Below are 16,650 nucleotides of genomic sequence, written 5' to 3' on the forward strand. Positions count from 1 at the left end.
CCCAGGTGAGCTTACAATCTATGATTTTGGTGCCTGAGGCACAGGGAGATAAAGTGACTTGCCAAAGGTCACAAGGAGCTGACACTGGGAATTGAACCAGGGTCCCCTGATTCAAACTCAGTGTCATTACAGAGTCAGTGAGCCACTCCTTCTCCTATCCAGCTTCAATAAATCCAGCTTTTTTAGTGGTTAGATTCAAAGTGTATTCATTACAGAACTGATCTAATGATGTACTACCACATGCTTGCTTAGCGTGAGGCTCGTGCTTGGGCTATTTCCATCCCTTGAGCACCTTCTCCTGTTTGTGCTGTTTGCCGTCTCATTGAGGATTGGGAATACGTTGTTTTTCATTGATTTGGCAGGTTCCCCCGGGGAACAGAACAGAACCAGCCCAGATTCCTACGTCCTCATGGCTAACACCCAGGCTGAGATGGAGAAGTGGGTAAAAGCCATCAAAAGAGCAGCAGGATCCCCATCCGGAGGTAACTGGGTTATGATGCTACAGAATTCAAACAAAAAAACTTAGTGGCGCTCTAAACACTCTCCAGTGAATGTGTATCTTAGTGATAAGTTCTCATAAATGCAATCGCAGTGATTAAGTGAATATAAAAAATGTAGGTCCCAAATGGGCCTCTACTCAACCCTTAGTAGACTGTTTTGCAAGTCTACATCAAACACATTTCTCCAAACACTTAAGGGAGTGGTGGCTGTATAAATGACTGAAAAATAAAAACTACATATTGTAGGGTAGTAACATTTAGGCAATATTGAAAGATAAATGGTCTTCAATAGTCCTACTCACACTTTGGACAATAACATAAAGCATCTGCAGAACTGTGGCAGATGTTGCGGTAATTATTGATGATGTAGTTATCTGGTGTACTCGAAAAACAAGAGAAGACAATACATGTGTAGATTGAACAAACGGTTTACTTCCCATATGAACCCCTGATTCAAAGCTTACATCAACATTTTTTATCACAGGCAGTAAGGTAATTGTCCCGAGAGCCGGGTGTGCTGCAGTCTCACCACCGCTCTCTGCATACAGCGCGTCAGCGTCCGCCTCTGTGTTCTCCCAAGTCCCATCGCGTCTCTTCCGGTTCCGGTTCTAGTCCGACGGGAGGGGGCTGGTGCTCTCAGATTCCTTAGGTATCACCGAATAGGCTCCAAACTCACTCTACGCGTTTCACAAGATTCTCGCGAAACGCGTAGAGTGAGTTTGGAGCCTATTCGGTGATAGCTAAGGACTCTGAGAGCACCAGCCCCCTCCTGTCGGACTGCAACCGGAACCGGAAGTGACGCAACGGGACTTGGGAGAACACAGAGGCGGGCACTGATGCGCTGGATGCAGAGAGAGCGGTGGTGAGACTGCTGCATCTCGGCTGACAATTCCCTTACTGCCTGTGATACATCTTTCAATATTGCCTAAACATTACTACCCTATGTAGTTTTTATTTTTCTGTCAGTTATACGGCCACCACCCCTAAGTGTTTGGAGAAATGTTATGATGCTACAGCTACTGTATGGTCGTATATAATTGTACAACTGACTCAGAAGCACAATTCTGACTATTGAGTGCACGATGGAGCAATTAAAAATAGCATTAAAATTTGCTAACATTTACTGATCAAACACTATAATAATTTAACAAGTTTCATCTTATCTCCCCTGAATCCTCTCTTTTCTATCCGCTTCTCTGCCTCACACTCTCTCTCTCTCTATGACTCTCTATTCTGCTCTCTCTTTCTCTAGCGAGTTCTCTCTTTCCCCCCCTCTGGTTAATAGTTTTGCGGCTACTTGTTATGGAGTCAGAAATTGTGTCAGTTAGGGCGCTGTTGATTTAATCACTGGGGTATATAAATTCTTGCTATAAAGATAATTTTTCTAGAATACAGCTGCACATTTATTGGGCATAGCTATTATTAATGTGTATATATTGATTGCCGGTGACTCCAGAGAAAATAGTTCTATATAAAAACTCAATACAAATAAAAGAAAAAAATTGCATGCAAATATGTAACAAAAAATGGTGCAAAATGACCTAGGAGACCAGTGGTTGATTCATTTGTGTAATTCCAGTATTGTTATCCTATGGCCAAGATGAGCTAAAGCTTTAGCATTCATTACCTTCCTTTCAAATGAATTGGAGGTTAGACCTGCTAAAGCATAGCACCCTTTACTGAATCTGGGCTTACGAGCCCTATTCTATAAAGTATGATAATGCAGTGTTATGGCACAGAAAGACCCATTGAAGTCAATGTACAGAAGAATGATGCAGGGCTGTCGAACAAGGGGGAGAGCCGGGAGAAACACCCCATGCCCGGCAGCTCTTGGGGCCCCAGCTGGCTGAAAGCTCGGCCCGCTGGGCCTCCTTGTGCCCCAGCACTCCTCAGCTGTGGGGCTCTCTCGCAAACCCCTTCCCCCTCACCCCCCAGATGCATCCGTCCGGCTGCGTGACCCCAGCTATCCTCTGCCATTGGGCCCTCCCTTTCGAGAGGCCTCCCCCCAGGTAACATTCTTAGAGAAGGGGAAGAAATTCATGTGGGGGGGTGGAGGGGAATTAGACAGTGGAAAGAAATAGAGGGGGCTGAGTGGTAAAGGGGCAGGGAGGAGTGGGAGAGAGAGGGGAGAGTGGGAAAGAGACGGGACAGTGAGAAAGAGGGAGGGAAATAGATTGGGCAGAGAGAGGGGGTGGAAGAGTGAGAAAATAGAGGGGGAAGTGAGAGAGAGGGGGCAGTGTAAGAAAAAAGGGCGGGTCTGCTCTGGCTGTGAAGGGCTTAACAATTAGAAGCAAAGAAACGAGCTTTTATAGGAGCAGAAATACTAGTTTATATCCATTGCTTTAAAACAAAGGGAGTCTTTTGTTTAAGAGGCAGGTACGGGCAGGCCCTGGGGAGAAATTAGGATCTGTAGCATGTTTGGAGAATAAAGTAACCTGTCACTGAAGGATTGAGGGTTGGAAGTGGAGACGCTTTGTAAAGAGCAGCAGCGGAGAGGGTAGCTACTGCTCTTAAGATGCCCAAGTCTTTTGGGAAGGCAAGATTGGATCTTGTGTGTATTCCAGCTTTGAAAACAAGATTAATTTGCCTGGCGCTCACGAGGAAAAAGATCGTGTTGCAGAGAAGAGGTAGCGGGTACTTTAAATATACAGGGTCATGTGTTAAAGTTTCACTGGTGAGGAAAAAACAGCACCCCCGATCTATTAACTTAGATTTGTAATCTCTTTAGGGCAGGACTTCCCTTAATGCCTTATTTACAGGACTTGCTGCTCTTACTCCCCAGGTTTGTGCTTTATTTTCCATTGTAATTGTATAAAGCCCTGCATACACTGTTGACGCTATATAACAAAATTATATATACATACAGACATGCCAGAGGGCCCAGCAGAAAAGCTGCTGTATATTTTCTGTAGCAAGTAACAAATATAAGCGACAGGAAATCAGATACTCAGCATCATTACACACTTATGAAGTGCTGCTTCCATTTAAAATGACTGATTAAATCAAACATTATCATTGTAGGCTATTAATGCATAACTTCAAACTTCCCCGTGCAAGTATCACTCTATAAAAAAATGTGTCGCCAGCAGCGTGCCTGCCAGTGAAATGATTAACATTCTCAGAGGGAGATTATTCATCGTTAACGGCCACTGAGGTTCATGATATTTATTTGCTTTCACATTATTTTAAACTCATAAAAACATTGTTAAACAGTAATTTGTCTGTTTTATAATTGAAGATGTAAGGACTCTGTGAGTTGTTTTCTTTAATGCTAATCCAATATGTATTGCTAGCTGGGACTGGGGATTTTAACGCAGGCTAATAAAACTGTTGACAAAATGTTTTTATGTAAGGTCATAACTTTGTGTGTTAAATATATCAAGGAAGGACTTGGGGGCCGATGCTGGGTATCGCACACCGATCCAGGTGTGCAATCTGCTCTAAGAGAATCCCGACCTCAGAATCAAAAAAATAATCCAGCTAAATCATTCCAATTAATGCAGTTCATGGTTTTCCTCTGTGTGCTGCCATGTTCAGTGTTCTGCATCTTGCATCTCTCTGCTGTCCACCTAGCACCTCCTGTGATGTAATTTGTATCTGCCTGTGACAGGGACCGTTTGGTGACAGCAGGAGGTCAGGAGTTTTTTTTAAACAGTGTTTTTGTTTTTAAGTGTACAGTATAGTTCTAATTTCAGACTGAGTTCCTTTAGCAGTGATGTATCCCCAGTGTTATAAGTATCTCTGCTGCTAGATTGTAATGCCAGAGACTTTGCAAGAGCTGAGCTGGTGTTCATGAAACCTTGGGAGGGGCTGCCAGTGCAGGGCTCTACAAAGGACTGGGTTGGGTTTTGAAATTGTAGTGTCAATTGAAGGGGGAGTTAGTCACAGGACTCAGATAGACAGAGATGGATACATTCACATGAATGTAAGGAGATACATTGTTTAAAGTGCCAAGTTGTGCCGACGTCACTGCCCCGCCTCCCTCAGTCTCCCCCCGCCTCCCGATCGCACCCGCTGGCTCGCCTGCATGGGCATGAAATCGCGCAGATTTCAGCAGGCGAGCCTCAGCGTCAGCGCGCCTCAGCCCTGCTACCCCCTCTATGGCCCCAGCCCAAGGCCTCGGGCATGATCAGCGCTTATGCGCTGACCCGTGCTGAGGTGCGCTTACGCTTACCAGTGAGCCCCTGCAGCCGCAATGAGAGCGGCTTTAGCAGGGGCTCGCGCACGCTTCCGCAAGCTTCCGAAGCGTAGGTCTTAGAAAAATTTTAGTTTCAAGCGCTCACGGGAGCACAGGGCCGGTCACGTGAGCGGTTTGCCCAATGAGGGCGAACCAGCTCCGTGACATCACTGGCCCGCCCCCCCCCGACACGCCCCCGGATGGCGCGCTAACCCAGGCCAGGGAAAGCACCCGCTTTCCCTCAGCCTGAGCGCGCCTCCGCACGGCTGCTGCAACCCTGGACGCAGCCTTATGCTGATTTTATGTATTATAAATTTCTTCTCTCCTGTTTTAACTCTACTTTTCCTCAGTCATCAACACTAATAAATCCAATCCATACTGTCTTTTTCTATGTATTTGACTCCCTCCTCCAACCTTCTCCTCCCACTTCCCATGCTTCCTTCACATCTCCTCAAGCCATTGCCGACCACTTCAAAGGCAAGGTAGATGCTATCCACAAGGAGATTCCGTCTATCCTTTCCCCCCTTCTCTCGGCTTTTACCTAAACCACTTTCTTCCCCACTTGACTCCTTTTCTCCGGTTAGAGTGCTTGAAGTTTCGAAGCTGATTTTCTTTTCTCCCTCTCCACATGCCCTCTCAACTCCATCCCCTCACACATTATCAAAACTGTTGCTCCTGTCCTAGTCCCCACTCTCACCCATATCTTCAATTCCTCCCGGTCCTCTGGCACTTTCCTCTCCTCCTTCAAGCATGCAATGGTCACACCTATTCTCAAAAACACCCTAGACCGGGGCCCCCTGGGCCACAGGATTGCTGACAGTTGGGGGCCCCCAGGTTAGGGGAGTTAAAAGATGTAAAAGGTTGGATCCTAGGTAAGCCAGCAAGGCTAAGGCCGTGATTATACCAAAAACGGCTGAGCACACGACACTGCACGCCACAAAACATGTAGGTTTTCCAATGACTGCGCACTAAGGGCGCACCACCGAGCGCACGAATGAAGCGGCCAAGAGTGCAAATTTTGAGCCGATCTGAATTATTTATTTTTAGAGTGACGGCCGCGTCACGTGATCGGTTCAGCTAATGAAGGCGAACCGCTGATGTGACGTCATGGCCACGCCTACGGCCCTTCTCCCTGTCGCCTTCCGATGCCACCTGCCTGCAGTGCAGGTTTCGGGCTGGCGAATCGCACTGAGGGGGCATTCGCGCCCGGCCGCCGCTATAATTAAGGCCTAAGGTTACGAAGCTGTGGCATATTATGTATGGCATGTTAATATAAAAACAGGTTCACAGGTCCCTCCATGAAGAATTTCTAATGTGTAACTTTTCTCACCTCTTTTACAACTTACAACACCCTGAGTGAACACATATAGTTTAGGGACACAGGGGTGGAGGGGGGAGAGCAAAGAGATTAGAGAAAGGGTTAAAAATAATTATAATAAAAACAAATGGAACTTGAGGGTTGACTGGCATGGGGAGGGGGGGTTGGGGCACTCCCACTGCTTATTCCTGGATATAGCCGGGTAAATCTGCCAGAATGGGCAGAAGGTGAGTCTGACAGTGTCCCTGTCAAAATCCCATGGCCAGCCAACCCCCCTGCTTGTGGTACGTACCACCTGAGACTCGGACCTTCCTTTTTTAAGTGAAACTGGCACCTACAGGGTTTTCATGTGAAAAAATGCATTGCCTTGTAATGAAAAACCGTAACAAATGTGACGTAACGCTACTAATAGGTGCACGCGCATGCGCCCTTCGCGCATGGAAAGAAGAGGAGCTTGCAGGACCCACCACGCATACGCAGTACTGACTTGTCCACCTCCAAGTACATTGGCATTCCCCCATGTTACAGCACGCATGCACACTAATGGCCGCAGGCCTCTGTGCATGGCCGCGGGCTGCAGGCCTCTGCGCATGCGCGCCACCAAAGACAGGACTGACCGAGGGGGAGGAGAGGAGCTGGGAACACCGTTCAGGGAGAGACCGAGAGAGCCGCGTCCTCCGAGATCCCAATCAGACACACACACGCAGAGTCACACACACGCAGTCACACACGCAGTCACACACGCAGTCACACACACGCAGAGTCACACACACGCAGAGTCACACACACGCAGAGTCACACACATGCAGAGTCACACACACGCAGAGTCACACACACGCAGCGTCACACACGCAGCGTCACACACACGCAGCGTCACACGCAGCGTCACACACACACACGCAGCGTCACACGCACACGCAGCGTCACACGCACACGCAGCGTCACACGCACACGCAGCATCACACACACACGCAGCGTCTCACACACACACATGCAGCGTCAGGCGCACGCAGTCAGTCAGGCGAACACAGAGTCAGACGCGCGCAGTCACACACATGCCCAGAGTCACACAGAGACACACACTTTGCAACCCCCCTCTATATACCCAAACACACTCTGCAGCCCCCCTCTACTCCCACAAAACACACTCTGCAGCCCTCCTTTACCCTCTACAGTCACAAAACACACACTGAAGACACATAGACATCACACAGAGCATCCCCCCTCTACACCCACAGATACACACTGCATACCCCTGTAAACCCACAAAACTCCAGACACACACACTCACATACTAAAACACATTCTGTAGTCCTCCTTCACCCTCTACACCCACTGAAGACACACACACTGCCGCCCCCTCTAAACCCACAAAACACACTGCAGACACACACACATGCCAACAAAACACACTGCTGCCCCCTCTACATCCACAAAACACACACCAGCAGCCCCCCTCTTCACCCACTTCAGCCCTCTTAAAACCCACACACTGCAGACAGACACACACATACAACAACAAAGCACCCCATCTCCACCCACAAAAGACACACTGAAGACACACACACACGGCAGCCCCCCCTCTACACCCACAAAACGCACAATGCAGAAACACACACCAACAAAACAGACTCTGCTGCCTCTCTCTACACTCACAAAATCACACCAACAAGGCACACACAACAAAACACTCTGCTGCCCCCCCTCTAGACCAACAAAACACTCAGCAGACACACACAGACACACAATGCTTTCCCATCACTCTCCTGTATGGAGCTCTCTGCAGGCAGGGTGGTGGAGGAGTCATGGTCTTGCTGCTGCCTCCTATCCAATCAGCTCCCCTGATTGATTGCTACTTTCACTCTGTGTGGATGAGAACTGAAAGTTGATTGGCTGCAAAACTTGGCAGGGTGCCAAAAATCCCGGGCTATTACTGAATGGATAATGCCCGGATTTTTAACCAATCAGAGAGTAGGGATTTCAATAATGCCTGGAATTTGCCAGCTTTAGCCTATAATTATTTATATATTATGAGGTCTCCATCACAGCGTAGTATCTTATGTCCCAGATTAAGGCAGGAAACGTAGTATTTCTCTAAATGGGGTTTATTTACAGGGTTAAATAATACACTAACAGGCCCACCGTCCTATTAAGTTCAAACAAATCATAAAATAAACGCTTACTCCTCTTAGGAGACTAACTACACATTCAGTCAAATGTTAAGGACAGTACATTTCCGCTTCTCTCGTCCTTCCTTCTTCTTCCTGGGATTAACAACCCAGGCAGTCCCAGCAGGCTCCGCGACCATGTCCAGCGGGCCTAGGGGACTGTGCCAGCTTCCAAAGCTGGGGAGAACTCTTCTCTGTCCCCTTCTCTGGGAACAGCAGTCTCTCATTGTATAGTCACTTCCTGGCTTTAAAAACTCCATGAGCAATCGGGAGTTCAGCCTGCTCAATTAGCCAGCAGTTGCTTCTGGCTTCTCTGGGGAGATTAACTCTCTGTGCATTGGAAAGTCCCATAGCTGCCCTATTCTAGCACCTAGGGGACAGTGATGGTATCACAATATATATATATATATATATATATATATATATATATATATATATATATATATCTGAAATAAAAAGATATCAAGATCACTTGTGAGCACATTCACATGTCTTAGACAGGTCTGCAACCATGCCTTTCACCATTAGCACCTAGCATGCAGTGCTTCCACTGCAGCAAAGGATTCTGGGAACTGACATGCAAATGTACATACATACACACACAGAAACAATTAGTAGCGCTAGTGCGTGAATGGTAGTGTTAAAATGTGCAAATTAATTCTGTATATGTGTAGTGTAAAAAAAGGATTAAATAAGTGTAGCAAGTGAATAATATGAGCATCAATTGATTATAGCATAGGGTCAGTCTGTACGAAATAGTCAAAGCTTCTGTGTGGTCAAGCATGACCAAATGTAAACAGAAAACAGGAGAAAAGGAAGCGCCAGTTCCGTATGGTTGAAAAATAAATGTGTGTGAATTTTATTAAATGACCAGAGTAGTCAAAAGGACTAGTAGTAAACTGGTGTGATTAAAAAGCAATAATATGTCTAGTACAAGCAGATAGCAGCAATTAGCAAGTGACATATGGAAGGGGATGTGGAGCAAGCAAGCAAGATATCATAGGGAAAAAGGCCAACAGTGGTAATGTCAATGACAGTCCATATGGCTGATGATAACCCAGTAAGGAAAAGTACACACCCACTAGAGAATGTCCCTTCCCAATGGTGATGTGGGTGTGCTGGTGACAGACCTGTTACATCTGTTGGAGCACGGAATAGACCTCCTCAGCGTGCGTCCGGTTAACCTGGTGTTGTTCTGATGCTGAAAGATCAATTCCTTCCTGTAGCACAAAATCACTTCCCAAGTGTCAGACCTCAGTTTGAGATGAGGCTTCCTGCATCTGAGTCCTTGCAGCGGCACCGGATGTATATATGAAGACAGGTACCCCTATCCCCAGATGTAAAGGAACAAGTGATCCTGGTTGCTTCCTGGTTGCTTCCTGGTTGCTTTGCACGAAACGTGCCCGCGTTACTGCGTTGCTGCGCTGCTACGTGATGACGTCCAACGCGTTTCATCACTCTAGGTGACTTTCTCAAGGATGAGATTGTGATAGCTGAACTGGGTTAAAATAGCCACCGTAATTGCCACTAATAGCAAGAACAGCTGTAAACAATCTAAGTCGTGACATGTAAATGAATAAAAGACATGGAGTGAAACTTGAAACTTGGATGAATATGATTAATTCAAAATATGTAAATATAACAACATAAAAACACATCAATACCCTGCACAGTGCCGACAAACCATATAAATAAAATCCTAATTAAAAAAGGTCCTTTTCAATGAAAAATTAGAAAGGACTGAATAAAAAAGAAACAGGTTTGAGGGAAGGAGTGAGCATAAAAATTACTCACTCATATAGAAGGCAGGGGATATGATGAGGGCAGACTGGAATCAAATATTTAATACTAAAAGTGTTAGAAAATAACGGCTAATATATATACTATATAGTGATAAGTGTGTGTCACAAACACTCTGCTACAGTGTAAGTGATACACTAATGCAGGTGAGTGCACATACTATAGGGGAACGTATATATAGACACACGTGCAGATATATTACTAATAAAAATTCTAAACAGAAAGAGCGGATTGAGAATCAAAATTTGAATTTAAAATATAAAATATAAAAAGAAGGGGGAAGGGGGGAATTAAAAGAGGTACTGTGGAGAAAAAAGAAAAGAGAAAGCACAGTGTCATTTAAACTAGAATACTAGTATCTATGCATGCGTTGAGACCTTTAGGGACTAAAGTTCCCAATGAATAGATCCAAAAAGATTCACAAATGCAGAGTGTCTTAAACCTGTCACCACCCATTTTTGAGTCAGAAATTTGTTCTATGCCAGCTATTCTCAAGCTCGTGGGATCCTTACAATGTACCGCGGCGAAATGTCTGGGAACACTGTGATTGTGAACACCTTTAATAAAAGCTCTACGATGTTCCAGAAATCTAACACGCAGAGGATGTTTTGTACGTCCAATGTATATTGATTACAGGTGCATGACAGTACATACAATACATGTGTAGCTAGACAACTGATCTGACTCTTGAGATGATGTACAAATCCATTCGTAGAAGATTTAATGGAACTGCAAATAGTTAAATGTTTACACATTGTGCATCTTGATCTACCTCTGTCTGTAGGTAATGTTAAATGTGGTAGATCAAGATGCAGCATGTGTAAACATTTAACTATTTGCAGTTCCATTAAATCTTCTACGAATGGATTTGTACATCATCTCAAGAGTCAGATCAGTTGTCTAGCTACACATGTATTGTATGTACTGTCATGCACCTGTAATCTACAATACATTGGACTTACCAAATGTCCTCTATGTGTTAGATTTCTGGAACATTGTAGAGCTATTATTAAAGGTGTTCACAATCACAGCGTTCCCAGACATTTCGCCGCGGTACATTGTAAGGATCCCACGAGCTTGAGAATAGCTGGCATAGAACAAATTTCTGACTCAAAACTAGGTGGTGACAGGTTTAAGACACTCTGCATTTGTGAATCTTTTTGGATCTATTCATTGGGAACTTTAGTCCCTAAAGGTCTCAACGAATGCATAGATACTAGTATTCTAGTTTAAATGACACTGTGCTTTCTCTTTTCTTTTTTCTCCACAGTACCTCTTTTAATTGCCCCTTCCCCCTTCTTTTTATATTTTATATTTTAAATTCAAATTTTGATTCTCAATCCGCTCTTTCTGTTTAGAATTTTTATTAGTAATATATCTGCACGTGTGTGTCTATATATACGTTCCCCTATAGTATGTGTACTCACCTGCATTAGTGTACTACTTACACTGTAGCAGAGTGTTTGTGACACACACTTATCACTATATAGTATATATATTAGCCGTTATTTTCTAACACTTTTAGTATTAACTATTTGATTCCAGTCTGCCCTCATCATATCCCCTGCCTTCTATATGAGTGAGTAATTTTTATGCTCACTCCTTCCCTCAAACCTGTTTCTTTTTTATTCAGTCCTTTCTAATTTTTCATTGAAAAGGACCTTTTTTAATTAGGATTTTATTTATATGGTTTGTCGGCACTGTGCAGGGTATTGATGTGTTTTTATGTTGTTATATTTACATATTTTGAATTAATCATATTCATCCAAGTTTCAAGTTTCACTCCATGTCTTTTATTCATTTACATGTCACGACTTAGATTGTTTACAGCTGTTCTTGCTATTAGTGGCAATTACGGTGGCTATATTAACCCAGTTCAGCTATCACAATCTCATCCTTGAGAAAGTCACCTAGAGTAACGAAATGCGTTGGACGTCATCACGTAGCAGCGCAGCAATGCAGTGACACGGGCACGTTTCGTGCAAAGCAACCAGGAAGCAACCAGGATCACTTGTTCCTTTACATCTGGGGATAGAGGCACCCGTCTTCATATATACATCCGGTGCTGCTGCAAGGACTCAGATGCAGGAAGCCTCATCTCAAACTGAGGTCTGACACGTGGGAAGTGATTTTGTGCCACAGGAAGGAATTGATCTTTCAGCATCAGAACAACACCAGTTTAACCAGATCGCACGCTGAGGAGGTCTATTCCGTGCTCCAACAGATGTAACAGGTCTGTCACCAGCACACCCACATCACCATTGAGAAGGGACATTCTCTAGTGGGTGTTTACTGTTCCTTACTGGACTATCATCAGCCATATGGACTGTCATTGACATTCACTACTGTTGGCCTTTTTCCCCCATGATATCTTGCTTGCTTGCTCCACATCCCCTTCCATATGTCACTTGCTAATTGCTGCTATCTGCTTGTACTAGACATATTATTGCTTTTTAATCACACCAGTTTACTACTAGTCCTTTTGACTACTCTGGAACTGGCGCTTCCTTTTCTCCTGATATATATATATATATATATATATATATATATAGTAAACAAGGTCAGTCGGCACTCCATTAGCAGAGATACAGGTATATTGTTGGTGCTAGTCCCATAAAGAATTTGTAAGAAAACGATACCGTGTTGATCCCACGAAATCAGGAGACAGCACTCAATCTTGAAGCAGGAAAAAGTGTATTGGTTACAGGGCACATTTACATTTAAAATATTTTAGATATTAGTTATACAGTTATATAACTGCTGGAATTGTTTTCTTGTTTATAATCATTCATGTTTGAGCATACATAGAAGGTCCAATCGTAACCTCTACACTCTGGACACATGAGGAGCTGATACTACTAATTAATGCAAATAATTGATATGAGTCAGCTGGCTCTGTGCTATAAGAGTGAGGGAGGTTCCATGAGTTCCTTCAGCCTCTGATGAAGTTGTATAGATACGACGAAACACGTAAGGCGGTTCGTTTCCCCAGCAAAGGCAACTGCATTAGCAGCACAGACTGACGGAGCGCAAGCCCAGAACCAGAAGCAACCTGATTATCCTATTATCCAAGGATCATCTGGGGTTAATGGGCGGATCTCTTGGGTCTGCGACCATTCGATGGGGGGACTGAGTTTGTCGTGCACTGGTACCAGAAATGTCCTGTACCGTAAGTGACATAATCAAATGGGCAACTTGTAGACTTCCTATTTTAATGTTTTTCAAACTTTTCTAACATTAATATGCTTTTTAAAAACTGTTAAAAAACCTCAACAAAAATGTTTTTCTAAACAAAATAAAAAACAACTAGAGAACTTAAAATTATGCATTCAAGACACACACATGTGTAATTCTCATTGTCAAGGTATGAAGAGGTACATGTGACATCGATGATCATCCCTCCTTTCTTTTTACAGTCGTCTTCGGCCAACGCTTGGTCGATACTATTGCCTACGAGAAGAAATATGGAAGACACCCTGTCCCCATACTAATCGAGAAGTGTGCAGACTTTATCCTGGAGAACGGGCTGAGAGAGGAGGGAATATTCAGACTTCCCGCCCAGGACAATCTGGTGAAGCAGCTGAGAGAGGCTTTTGATGCAGGAGAGAGGCCATCATTTGGCAGGTACCTTTACTGGGCATCCTTTTAAGTAGTATTCATACTTATGCATGCTGGGATCCACGTGTCTCCTTGAATAAGTGCACCCTGTTCTTGCCTACACAGATGGCATAGTTGAGGTGATCTTTACATTTTGTGGTAGTTATTTTGATGATGGAAAAAAAGGACTCCAGGATCATGAAAAAAACTTTTGTATTGCAAATCTCTAGCATCTTCTTAATGACATAATTCACTGGCTCATTGCAGGGATCTATTTATTTGTCCTGGGACCTAAAGTTTTAACAGTTTTTTTTTTTAACTAAAAATATGTATTTATTATTTATGTATTTATTTCCAATACATTCTAAAACATAAACAATACAGTGCACAGTATTTTTATTGTCTACTGTAGAAAGTAGAGGCAGAATGAAATCTATTTATTAATTATATTCATATATTTTTATTATACTATTGTTTATAGTTAAAAAGAAAAACAAGCGCAAAACAACCGCCAATGGTGAAATTAATGTGCAATAAATGAATATATAATGTGACAAAGGTTCCACTTGAATGAATATAAAGTGTTAGATAAAAAAATTGATATGTGATAGAAAATGACCTTGGGCAAGATGCAGCTGAAATCAGAATGTTAATCCACAGGATAGAAATGCAGCAGAATCAACGCACAAACGTGGCTCAAGGTACATGTGAAATAAAAAGAAAAACCATAGTGCAATACAGCTACACAATATAGCATAACTGTTGGATAAAAACTGTAGGTGTTCAACTCACATATTGTGGGATAAAAGCAAGCGTCTTATCACATAGTAATGACTCCAAATGTATCTGGGAGATATATTGCGATGTAGTTCAGAGGTCCACGGGGTATAAGAAGGAGAGAGAAATACAAAACATAGTGCAAATGCAGCTTTATGAAAAGATAAAACAGACAGAGCAATGCAAGAACAAACTCACATGCTCCCAAATGTGTAAAAGCAGTTTGACCACTCTGGGTCCAGAGATGAATCAACTGGAAACTACACTCCTCAGCCTGCTCCTTTTGAGCTCCTGTCTGTGTGCGCAGCTGGACGATTAAGGCGGGGCGGTCACCGATTAAGGCGGGGCGTGTCACGTTCCCGTAGTGGTGTAGAGAACAGAGATTTCCCGGTTATCAATGGTCTGGTTCACCTCGTAGTTAACCCTACTCGTTTCACTCTAATACGAGTTTCCTCAGGGGGTTCAATAGTCCCTCCAAGACGAGGGACATGTTTAATACCATTTGAAATGTCGTCACGGCACAGTTACGAATCATAAAATTAATTACAATTGATTAAAAAACACTGCTACATAAATGTGCAAATAGTTTAAATGCTTGCACATTTATGTAGCAGTGTTTTTGAATCAATTGTAATACGTTTTTTAATTGGTAATTCCGTGTTGACAACATTTCAAATAGTATAAAACACGTTCCCTGTCTTGGAGGGACTATTTGAACCTACAGTTTTATCCACGTTATGCTATATTGTGTAGCTATATTGTACTATTTTTTTCTTTTTATTTCACATGTACCGTGAGCCAAGTTTGCACTTTGATTCTGCTGTATTACTCTATTTATATTGTTTGCTTTCTATGTATCAGACAGATCTTATACAATGTCAGCAAAACTTAAAACACAACAATAGTAGGAATCCTGTATAAACATGAGTGCCCTATCAAGATCAATTAGTTTATTAAAGAAAGAACTTTAGTAAATGTCTTCTGAGTTTGTTACTGCCTTTGTCTTTGCTTTATATTGTCTGAGGCTGTTACACATATATAAAATCTGTAAAGGCGCTATCTCCACTCCTCCTTATTTTGTCTAACATATTTTTCTGAAAGACAAAATAAAGCAATATAGCCTATTCACTTGGAGCCAATTTGTTCTATTCTACAACCTGCCATCAACCTGTCTTTTGATAAAGAAGACAACCCAGATATGGATGATTAGGATCATTAGAGCATTGTGTCATGTACTACCAGATTGGTTGTAGCTTCCAATCTATTTACTGCTGTACTCCTGCTGTAGTCCTTTCTTAACCTCCATTCTCACTCTTAGACCTTTCCCTAGGCGGTAAGCAGGTAAGGTTCCGCCTAGGTGCGCCATGTCTCAGGGGGTGGCAAGAGGGAAAGTGTAGCAGCACTGCTACTTTCCCTTTTTCTGTTTTTAATAGATGTGGGATTGAAGCAAGGGGTCCAGAGATAAACCACATTAATTCCAGCTCCGGGGACCCCCTGCTTCCTGAGATATTTACCTCTTTAGGGGGTGCCGGTATCTCCTCAGGTTTAAAAACCCCAATCACATGGTCCAAAAAGAAGCCACCTTTGATGTCACAGATTCCTATTGGCCCAACTGATGGGACATTTAAACCTGAGAAAGACATACCACCACACCCTAAGGAGGTAAGTATCTCAGGAAGAAGGGGGTCTTTGGAAATTAATGCTGTTTAGCTCGGGAGACCCCATGCTTCCTACCTAGAGGGAATTAAAAATGTGTGAAAAGGGTTTTTTTTTGGGGGGTGGGGGGGTAGGCGTTCTTAATAGTGCTGGTCGGGTCACCATACAGTAGGTTTGCAGCAGCTAGCGTTGTAAGAACATGAGCCCAGCTGAAGGAATGTTGAGGAGTTTTGATACAGTACTGTTATTCTGGGCTTCAGTAACATATTAACAAACACATATAATGTTTAGCAGCCTGTTTTTGTGGTCCCAAGTGTACAGTACTTAAGAGATCATGTTTTTTTAACACTAAAAATCTATGTATAGTTTTTTATTTTAAGGTAGGCTAGCATGACATGCTCAGGGGCAAAATATGTTAGAATACTATGAGTTGAGACTCATACAGACTTCTGGGGGGATTGCTGCTTTAATATAGAATTTATTTCAAGGCTATACATTCCTCTGACTCCCCCCTACTTTCTCAATATACCCCTGCCCACCTCTTGTGTTCTGCTCTAGGTTGCCTTCTATCTACCCCTTTTGTATCTAAAGCCTTCTCCTGCCTGAATCTTTTTTCACTTACTGCCCCACACCTTTGGAATGCTGTTCCCCTCAATA

General features: G+C 43.4%; 1 protein-coding gene across 1 annotated transcript in view; it reads left to right on the forward strand.

Annotated features, from left to right (window-relative positions):
• ARHGAP25 (Rho GTPase activating protein 25) overlaps positions 1-16,650 on the forward strand; it is an 82,944-nt gene that overhangs the window by 27,866 nt on the left and 38,428 nt on the right. The window contains 2 exon segments of the mRNA XM_075599131.1: positions 363-482; positions 13,380-13,587. Coding sequence (XP_075455246.1) covers positions 363-482; positions 13,380-13,587 — 328 coding nt within the window.

Source organism: Ascaphus truei, chromosome 5 (assembly GCF_040206685.1).
Source record: "Ascaphus truei isolate aAscTru1 chromosome 5, aAscTru1.hap1, whole genome shotgun sequence".
Taxonomy (NCBI): Eukaryota; Metazoa; Chordata; class Amphibia; order Anura; family Ascaphidae; genus Ascaphus; species Ascaphus truei.